The sequence below is a fragment of the Cynocephalus volans genome, chromosome X (assembly GCF_027409185.1).
Source record: "Cynocephalus volans isolate mCynVol1 chromosome X, mCynVol1.pri, whole genome shotgun sequence".
Taxonomy (NCBI): Eukaryota; Metazoa; Chordata; class Mammalia; order Dermoptera; family Cynocephalidae; genus Cynocephalus; species Cynocephalus volans.
In genome coordinates, this window is record NC_084478.1 from 110,307,549 (window position 1) to 110,317,878 (window position 10,330).

The 10,330-nt window shown below is 40.3% G+C and overlaps 1 protein-coding gene across 1 annotated transcript; it reads right to left on the reverse strand.

Moving 5' to 3' along the window:
- Positions 1–550: 550 nt before the first annotated feature.
- Positions 551–3,223, reverse strand: LOC134368177 (melanoma antigen preferentially expressed in tumors-like). Its single transcript, XM_063084720.1, has 3 exons — positions 2,934–3,223; positions 1,873–2,472; positions 551–1,064 (listed from the first exon to the last, which is right to left on the reverse strand). Exons 1-3 carry the CDS (start codon positions 3,221–3,223, stop codon positions 551–553), a joined length of 1,404 nt encoding a protein of 467 aa, XP_062940790.1.
- Positions 3,224–10,330: the final 7,107 nt, after the last annotated feature.

A 10,330-nucleotide genomic window follows, 5' to 3' on the forward strand; every position in this document is an offset into this window, starting at 1 on the left:
ATAAAGACACCAGTAGGTAGTGGACATAGGTTTGGTTTGTTTGTTTTGGTTTGGTTTTTTTCCTTTTAGATGCAAATAGTTTCTCATAAGCAGCCTAAGGCCGTCATAAATATGAGAAGTTTAAAGGACCTTGGAGGGTAAAATTATTGGCTTCAATAACCACCAGCTATTCCAAAATATCATCAAGAAAAGGTTTCAACTCTTTTGACTTGTGTCAAGTACCCGTAAGTGAACCAATTAGTCTGGGCAGGGAAATGGTATACCATGACTAGGTCAGCCAATGTCACATGCCCAACACTGTGGTCAGGAGCAAGGAGGAGGATTTGGAGGACAATGGGTAAGAGACCCATAGGACCTCTCAAAGCCCTCTGTTTTCTTTAGAGTTCTTTATTTTTATAGAGGTCAGTTACACATGGAATCTTCCTAACGCGAGGTTCCTGGAACTATAAAATTTTACATATGTGTCTCTAAAGCTTGGGCTACAGGTGAGAACACTACGTGCTTTAATGGCCACACGTCAGTGTTAAATCAAGTCCTTGTACCATGAAAATCACTCAGGAGAACGGGTCCAGCGCATGTCATTCCGCTTTACCACCTGCAGCATCGCCTTCAATTGGGCCTGCACTTCAGAAAGCTTCTGTCGGTTCAAACTGCGAGGATTATGCAATTGTTCATAGCAATGGACAGGGACAGGATAAATTACACGCTTCAGCTCCGTCAGGTTTGTTAAGTGCTGCAGAAGACTGGTGAGCACACTCATTGTAATGGGGTTGGAGGCAAAGCTAAAGACACGGAGGTGGGAACAGCGGCTCAGGGCCGGAATGACAGCAGTGAGAGTAGAATCAGTCATCAGGCAATCATCTATCTCTAGATACTGCAGGGTGCCTGAGACACTCACCAGCAGAGTCTGGAAGTTCTCAGAAAGTTCCCAGGATATCTCGACATTGCTGAGACTCAGCAATCTTAGATGGGTGGCTGCAGGGCTCTGGGACAGGACAGTGATGCCTCTGTTAGAAAGTCCACAGAAAGAGAGATACAATGCATTCAACTGAGGTGGCAGGTATCTGTAGACAGAAAAAAGAAAGTTATTTCTGCACAATGAGGATTGGACCAGGACAAGGAGTCCTGAGTTAGAGGTATCTACGGCTCTAGAATAAACTAATTTGCACATATGTTGCAACAGCAGTTAACAATGTGGGCTTTGGAATCAGACTCTAAGAAAATTACTTTTCCACTCTCAGATACAGTTTCTTAAATCTTTAAAACATGCACAATAGCAACTATTATGTAGAGTTGCGGGAAAGATTAAGTGGAAAAAAATTTAATGCACTTAGTACTTACAATGAAATCAATGGTGGATTTAGTTTACTTATTTGGTGGGGAGGGAACTGGGAAAGCAGTCAACTAAGGATTCCCTTTGACCAAAACCCAAATGACAAGCACTCTACTCAGGGCCTAACGCTTGGGTAAAATACAGGAGCAAAATGATCTGGCAGTATTAACTGTTCTAGCCAGACCATGATGAGGTGCATCAGTGCCACAGCATAAAACATTTCTCCATCTGAACGTCTCCCCTTCCTCCCTAAAAGGCTGTAAACTCCAAGGGGAGAAGGACTGGGTCTTTTTCACCAATGTATCTACAGACTTATCATGGTGTCTGCACATGGTCGACTGACTGACTGAAAGAATGAATGATCACATCATAATTTTCTAGCTTCTCTAGCCTGGCCAGTTTCATACACCCAGCAGTGCCCATATTGAGGTGGAAGGAGGAATGGGTTACAAGGAGATTAGGAATATCCAAGAATGGTTGCTCTCCTGTCTTAACAACGGGGTGGTTCAGGGAACCCAGGTCTTTCCCCAGCTCCTCACCTGAGCAGTTCCTGAAGCGGATGCGTGCGGCAGGAATACAAACGGATCTGCTGAAGGGTGTTCATCTGCCCAAGATGGGTGAGAAAAGTCCCAAAGCGTCTCCTCACACAAGATGTAAAACGGATGTGAGACATACTAAGGCTGTGGAGGTGGGTCATCTGAGCCAAAAGGGTGGTGACTTGACTCAGATAAATGTCATCCACTTTCAGGTGACCAATGCATCCCATATCCAGAAGCTGCAGGATGTGTTCGTGGGCAAGCCTTCCATCAAATTGCAAAACTCTGCAGCAGAGGTGCAAGGACCCAAAGCTCTGCTCTACTTTATTTCGAAGTAAAGAAAGAAATCGCCCTGTTCTCCAGGTACTATCTAGGGAAATGTTCACTAATAATTCCACAGGTTCCCTGGATGACTGAGGCTCAGACTCTGAATTTACAGTTCCGGGGCACCTAACTCTTTGTGGGGCTTCTTCTGTTTTCACGATAGAGTGCTGAGAGTGAACACATGAATGAAAACAGAAAGGGAATGTGGTCCTGATCTCAGAGCATGTGGTCCTGCAGCCTGGATTCTGACTTAAATCTAGAATCCTCAGTTTTGGCGCCCTGTAAGGAGAGGAGAAGACAGAATATCTGAGAGGTAGCTGATTTTAATACAACCCAGCAGGATCAATGATGGGAAGCTGAAACAAAATCCCTTTATCCCTGGTCTTCAGTCCATACACCATTTACCAACAAAGCCTTTTCCATAAAAATTTAGCGCCTTTCTTTCTTTTCCCCATCTTTTCTTCTCTTCTGATGATCCCAGTCTCAATGCCCATGTCCTTTTTCCATGTAATCATACCCAGGAGGCAAATCTATTAATAGTATCCTCAATCCCTTCTGTTCCATAATCAACTCTGTAAGACATTAGAGTCCTTAAGGTGACCCCAAATGTTCCACCAACAGCCTCACAGAGATCCTCAGCATTCACCATTAACTACCTTTGAAAGACTGTTAGGCCGTCTCCTACGCCCGTCTCATACCCTCCTGCTGACTCACTATGTCTCTATTATACATAGTCTTACCAAGAAGAAGAGTTCTGGGCAGGAAGGATCTGTAGACCGTCAATCATAGCTTCGAAACTGTCATATTGTGACTCCCGTACTCTCAATGTCCCGACGTGGAGACAGGGATAGGGCCAAATCCTCACCATTTCCCTCAGTACCTTCTTATGACCACCCAAGAAGGCGGCAGTGAAAAACGGAGCGAACATGACTCTTGGGAGCTCTTCAAGGGCATGGATAGCTACACGTTCATTACTCAGCAGACTTCGTACAGCAAGGTCTAGTAGTGTGGCTGGGGCGTTTTTGTCCATCTTTATGAACCTGCTTCAGAGTGAAGAATATTTACAAATCCTGAGAAGACATCCACAGTCCCTTATCTGCCACCAAGGTTAGCAGTGGAGAAAATATTTATTGAATAAATACTTGGGTATTTCAGACAGTTCATGAAAAGATCCGTATTATCTTTTAATTCTGTTTTTCCATGAACTTTTTGAAGTACCCTTGTAGATGGTGAATCAGGCAGCCACCTCAGGAGACCTCCACTGTAGACATAGAATAGGAATAGACTCGAGTGTGTGTGTAAGAGTTTACGTTTGTGTGTGCCTTCATACATATACATATTGGCATAAGATAAAATGTCAGTAGAAATCAGGGGTAAGTGAGCAGAAGACAACATTGACCATCTATCTACCTGCCTCTCAATACTTCCTTCCAAAATGATGCAAATCACCAAGAAAAAACAAATGTAAATCTGTCCAAAAGCACATACTCATCATCACTTAGAAACAGATGACAAAACTTCAAAATAATTGTGAGTAAAACGAGAAAAAGCACGATATTCCAGCACATGATCTGTCACACGCTCATCAGTGGGCTTAGTGGCAAGCAAAGACAGACCAAGAAGAGCTGCAAGAGATACTGAGGAAGAAAGATGGCAAGCTTAAAGTTGATCTAAAAGTACGGCCAGAATGACTAGGCCCATGATAAGTCTGAAAATACCAAAAAGATATCCTGGAAGATAAGAGCAGGGTCTATAGAGAAGAGACTTCAAAATATGTGACATTTAAAGAGGTAGGGAAGACTTACAAGACTTAAAAATAGCTTCACAGTGTTATAACACCAAAGTCAAGGGTTTGGATCCCCATATCAGCCCACCACAAAAAAAAAAAAAAAAAATGGAAGAAGAAGAGAAACGGCAAAGAGGAAGGCTGAAGCATCCTTTGGCATTTAGGAATGATGGGGAAAAGAAACAAAAGGGGGAAAAAACAAAAATGGAAAAGAAAAATGCTCTTGCAGGACATGAGAGAACCACAGAATCAGAGCACTCAAAACTTCTCCCTCTGCCACCAAAACAAGCAAAGAAAAAGGCTTAAAGGCCTGGACTTTGCTATCCCGACAAAAATTGGCATCGTTAAAGTAGGATTTTTGTAAAACAAACCAATATCATACAAATACACCAAAGGAAGAAAGAAATTCCATACAAAAACATTCTTAAAAAAAGATGAGGAAACACAACTTCTCACAAAGCAAACAACCATAAAGCGGAAAGAAACTAAGTGAACAGTTCAAACAGAATTAATCATATTCAAACAAGCATTTGAGGATATGAGACCTACCTCGGATCAGAATATTTATAAAAATATAAAAATAGAAATGGACTAAAAAGCTTCTGCACAGCCAAAGAAACAATTAACAGAGTGAAAAGACAACCGACAGAATGGGAGAAAATATTCACAAACTATGAATCCCACAAGGGATTAATATCTAGAATATACAAGGAACTCAAACAACAGTAAAAACAAACAAACAAACAAACAAACAAACAAATCCAACTAAAAAATGGGCAAAGGAGCTGGATAGGCATTTCTCAAAGGAAGATACACAAATGGCCAACCTACGGATGAAAAAGCGAATGCTCAACATCAGTAAGCAGCAGGGAAATGCAAATCAAAACCACATTGAGATATCACCTCACACCAGTTAGACTGGCCAGAATCAGAAAGACAGAGAATAACAAATAGTGGAGAGGATGTGGAGAAAGAAGGGCCCTCCTACACTGTTGGTGGGACTATAAGTTAGTGCAGCCCTTACGGAAAACAGTATGGAGATTCCTCACACAACTGCAGATAGAGCTGCCATATGATCCTGCAATCCCACTGTTGGGTGTACACCCAAAGGAATGGAAATCATCATGGCGAAGGCATGCCTGCACTCCCATGTTTATCGCAGCTCTATTTACAATAGCTAAGAGTCAGAAGCAAACTAAATGTCTACTGACAGATGACGGGGTAAGGAAAATGTGGTATATAGACACAGTGGAATACAACTCTGCCATAAAAAGGAGTGAGATTGTGCCATTCACAGCAACATAGATGAACTTAGAGAAAATCATGTTCAGTGGAATAAGCCAGACTTACAGAAAGAGAAATACCACATGTCCTCACTGATAAGCGGCAGCTGAAAAAAGGAAGGAAAGAAGAATGATGCAACAATCACAAAAATTCCTTGAACTCTCAAAAGGAGAGGACAGAACTGAGGACACCAGCGGTGGGAAAGGGGGAGGGGGAGGAGAGGTTAAGGAGGAATTGGTAAAGGGCCACAAAAAAAAAAAATGTTTACATTGTGTAATGATAAAATTTTTTTTAAAAAGTCTGAAGTAAAGATTTTACATCCAGCAGGGCTGACCCTTCAAATATCACAGCTTATAGAAAAACAGTTTTCAACAGACAGGAACTTAGGAGATTCTGCACCCCTCAACCCTATCTGAGGAATCCACTAGAGCAGGAGTCTGTAAGCTGTGGCCCATTGGGTCAAATACAGTCCAGTTCTTGGTTTTGTAAATAAAGTTTTACTGGAACACAGCCATGCTCATTCATTTATATCTTATCTATAGATGTTTTTGTGCTGCAATGACAAAGTTGAGTAGTTATGACAGAGACACTATGGTCCACAAACTTAAAATATTTGCTATATGGCTCTTTACAGGAAAAGTTTGCTCACATTGTAAAGAAGACCTGGGATTTTGATTCCGCATGTGATGGCAGAGAAAACTTCCTTAAATTACAGATAGCTCAGTGGAATAATAGGCGAGAAAACCAAAAAATACAACCCAAGTACAAATACATATGGAAATTAGCATATGATAAAGGTGGCATGTAAAATCATGAGGGCAAAGATGGTCATTGACTAAATAGTGTTGGAGCAATTGAGGCATTAGGAAAAATAAAAGTGGACTGATACAATACACCATACACAAAAATAGACTGCACACGTATTAGGGATCTGAACATAAAAAATGAAACGATACAAGTTCTTGAAAAAAATCTGGCAGAGCTCTTCTTTAACCTTGGTGTAGGGAAAGGCATCTAACTATGATTCAAATTCCAGAGGCAATGAAAGAAATGAATAACCAGTTAGACCACATAAAAACGAAAGAAAGTGTTGCAAAAAATACATCATAAATAAATCAAAACACAACTGGCAAACTGGGATAAAGTATTTGCAGCATATACCTCAGACAAATGGATAATATTCCAAATACATATATAGAATTCTTAAATATTGAACGACAAAATGACCAAAAACTGGATCGAAAAATGAGGAAAAGACATGAACAGACAATTCATGCAAAAAAATATAGAAAGTCCTCAAACATGATGTGTCAAAACTTACTCACCAACAGACAAAAACGTACATTAAACCAACACCGTGATACCGTTTCTCACCTAACACATAGGCGAAAGTTTAAAAAGTGAGGCAACACATTCTGTTAGTGAGTCTGTGTGGAAACGGTCATTCTCATAACATTGCTAGTGGAAATGAAAACCAATACGACCCTTCCAAAGAGAAATCTGGAAATGCCTAAAGAAACTACATATGCACCTAACTTTTAGCCCAATAATCTCACTACTGGACATATACTTCAAAGATCCATTTCACCAGTACAAAGTTATTTGTGCCCAAGGTTATTCACTGAAGCATTGTTTGTAGCTGCAAAATGCTGGAAACACATTAAAAGCCCACATATAGATGAGTGGTTGAATAAAGTATAGTACAGCCATGCAATGGAGTCCAGTGTAGCTGTAAGAAAAAGAATGATGAAAATCTGTATGACACGGTGTGGGGTGATTTCAGGAAGGCTGTTAAATGACAAAGGCAAAATGGAAAGAAATATGAATAGTATGCTATCCTTTGCGTAAGAAGGGAATATAAGAAAACATGTGTGTATCTGCGAATTGGTGCAAAATAAATACAGAAAAGGTTGAACCAGAAAATAAAGAAATTGGTTATCCTATGGGGGAGGGTGGGAAAGAAATAGCAAGAAATGGGGAATGGGAATGAGGTAGAAGGAATGAGGAAGAAGCGATACTTCTCTGAGTACACTTTGTTTCTGTATAGGCCTGACTCCGAATCATAGGAACATTTCTATCCAAAATATAAATAAACAATTAAAATCAACCAGGATATGGAGGGAAACGCAAAGTCGAATACAAGTAGCAGCAAAGTCAGCTAACTGTATTACAAATGATTAATTTATCCACACTGAAGGAGTGAGAAAGAAAATATTTAAGTGAGGAAACTTTGGAAAACCATATTTTGACAGTATCTTCTAAGGCTGAAGACAAAAAAGAACTGTACACAAATACAAGTTAGTAAATCTGTTTCCAACAGGGGTATTGGTTAGCAATTCTGAAGCTATGTGTGCACACACCAGGAATGAACAAATAAGTAAACGCATCATAGATAATGAAAGCCAGGTCGGAGAATGAATTTACAGATAAGGCTAGAATGGTCTGGAATCAGAAATATCAGTATGAGTTCCTGGCTTTTAATATCTATACAAATAGGTAGATGCATAAATAAACATAGATGTATCTATAAGCATGGGAATGTACATACAATATATTTCCTACCTCTGTCCGTGGAGAGAGCCTAGCAGCAATGAAATTTCGGTAACAATGAATATACACTGAAATACAGGTTTCTAAATGTTATTCTCCAAGGAAAGGAACCAGGGCTCCTTGTAGAAATAGTTTTAATCCAGAGGTACGGTGGGGGAAAACAAAGAAACAAACAAACAAACAAAAGAACACAAGATGGATGTGAACATCTTATTGTGCCAGAACATAAGGAAGTGTGCAAGAAAGAATGGGGGCATATCGAAAGACCACAGAACCAACCAAAGAACGCTCCCAATGGCCAAAGCTGGAACAGTTTGAGGAACAAAGTAAATAATAATATAATTTGATTATAACTAATAGTATAACATAATTATTCACGAGCCCATACTGATGTACATAAATTGAACAAATAAATGGGGGGAAAAAACCAGCTCTTCCTTACAGAAGAATTCCAATGAATACATGTAGTAAGAATGAGGAAAATAGAAAATTACCATTAGGAAACATATTTGTTGTAGGCAAGATACCTAGATGGATTCCAAAAGTAATGGGTCAAAGTCTGAGAAGAAACAGTATATTTTCGGAGCCTTAAAGTATTTCCCACACCCTATCAATTACTAAAAAACGGGAAAATAGCAATGGTATGGTGGAGCAGCCTAACTGCCACCACTTTAACCAAGTAATCAAGGTGGACATTAGTAGTAATACAACATATGGGCATCATATACCTACCCCCTGACATGATTCACAGAGAAGGGAACAAAATAATGTTAGCAGTAATGTGATATAAGACCTAAAATTAAGGCCTAATAATATGTGTGCCTTGACATCTAGGAGAGAGGGGATGACCGTTTATGGCTTACCCACAGGTTCTGCTCCCTGTTGTGTTCCCACAGAAAAAGGTCCCCTAGCCAAAGTACCCTCCTTATCATGTGGACCGGGCACAGTGCTTACTTATCCCTAAGTAGCAGGTTTCAGTTCTCACCCAGCCCACAGAATTATGCAAAGAAGCCAGTCATCCTCCCATGAACCGAGGGGCACTTAATCCTCTTACTACAATACTGCGCCCTACAGACCCTGCTTGTCCACTTTCTTCCAGACTGTGATGCTGTGTGGCTCTGCCTGGCCTGTGGTGTCCTACTCTCCCAGGCTGTGAGTAGATGTGACTAATAAACTGCTGTGGATTTCATCTGTCCAATGTTGGGTGCCATGTGTTTGGCCACCCCCACAACACTAGGGTGGGAAGCGCACGCTCACCAATGGGGTGAAGGGGAGGAGAATAAAACATGTATTTTTGCCACAAATGCAGAGCTTCAATCTAATCATAAGAAAACATCAGATGACCCCAAGTTGAGAGACATTCTACAAAATACCTGACCGGTATCTTCAAAAGTGTCAGGCTTCTGAAAGACCAGTGAAGACTGAGGAACTGTCAGCCTGGAGCAGAGTAGGCAGAAATGACAGACAAATACAACGAGGTATCCTGAATGGGATCCTAGGATAGAAAAGGACATTATGTGATAACTGGTGAAATTCAAATAAATTCTATATATTAGATATCGTAGTATTACATTGATAGTAATGTTTTAGTTTTGGTAATTTTTCGATGGCTATATAAGATGTCAACATTAGGGAAATCTGGGTGAAGGCTCCCTGTACAATTTTTTCGGCAACTGTTCTGTAAGTCTAAATTATTTCAAAATACAGAATGAAAAACAGACAAAATCAGTGGCTAAAGGGATGGTTATCTATAATCCACACTGTTTAACAGTTTAACCACTTGAAACAAAGTTAGGGGGATGGATAGAAAGATGGATAAAAACTCACATCATCACATCGTTTATTACAATTACAAAATCAAATTGCTTTAGAGAGGCCATTATAAGAAAGAAATGAAAGCAGTCATCTTCAACATGCAGCTGAATATTTATTCACTCTTCAGATGAGAAAATCGTTTTTGAGCATAAAATAAATGAAATACAATAGAAAGGGAAATATCTCACATTTAAAACCCTGACATATCAAAAGTCACCACAAACAAAACCAAGGTGCAAAGGAGAAGCATAACTTTTTGGAGAGGAGAAAGGCTTTTTGAAGAATTTTAGAGCGCGCATGAACTGATTAGCCATGCAATTGAAGCTAATCTTAACACGTGAGGACTCATAGAGGGTGGAAAGAAAGTGGACCACTGAACAGCTGGACTGCCTTTCCTACTAATCCGTAAACCTTGACCCTAGGTAATTTATGCCAAAATAGGTTTAATTTACAGAAAAGATATTGTTGTAATTAACCTAATTGGAAGAAGAAGCATCAGAAAAACCTTGGGAAACGTCCAGGACCGCAGCAGTTGGAGTCCCTTTCTTCCTCTTACGAGCTGGTCACAAACAAGTCCCCAGTCTAGGTGGCCCCCTCATCTTAACCGTCAGTTTCTTCTCCAAGCTAAAGCATCCTGGAGAGGACTTGCATTGGCTAACCCGGAGTCACGTGACCTGCCTCCACCAATCAGCTTCATACTGA

Bases quoted from the DNA above. Each gene is read 5' to 3' on its own strand.
- LOC134368177 (XM_063084720.1), bottom strand. From the start codon at position 3,223: ATGGACAAAAACGCCCCAGCCACACTACTAGACCTTGCTGTACGAAGT. The intron at 2,473-2,933 runs GTAAGACTATGT...CTCTCCTTACAG, and splicing joins GCCCAGAACTCTTCTTCTTG to GGCGCCAAAACTGAGGATTC. The intron at 1,065-1,872 runs GTGAGGAGCTGG...TTCTGTCTACAG, and splicing joins CCGCTTCAGGAACTGCTCAG to ATACCTGCCACCTCAGTTGA.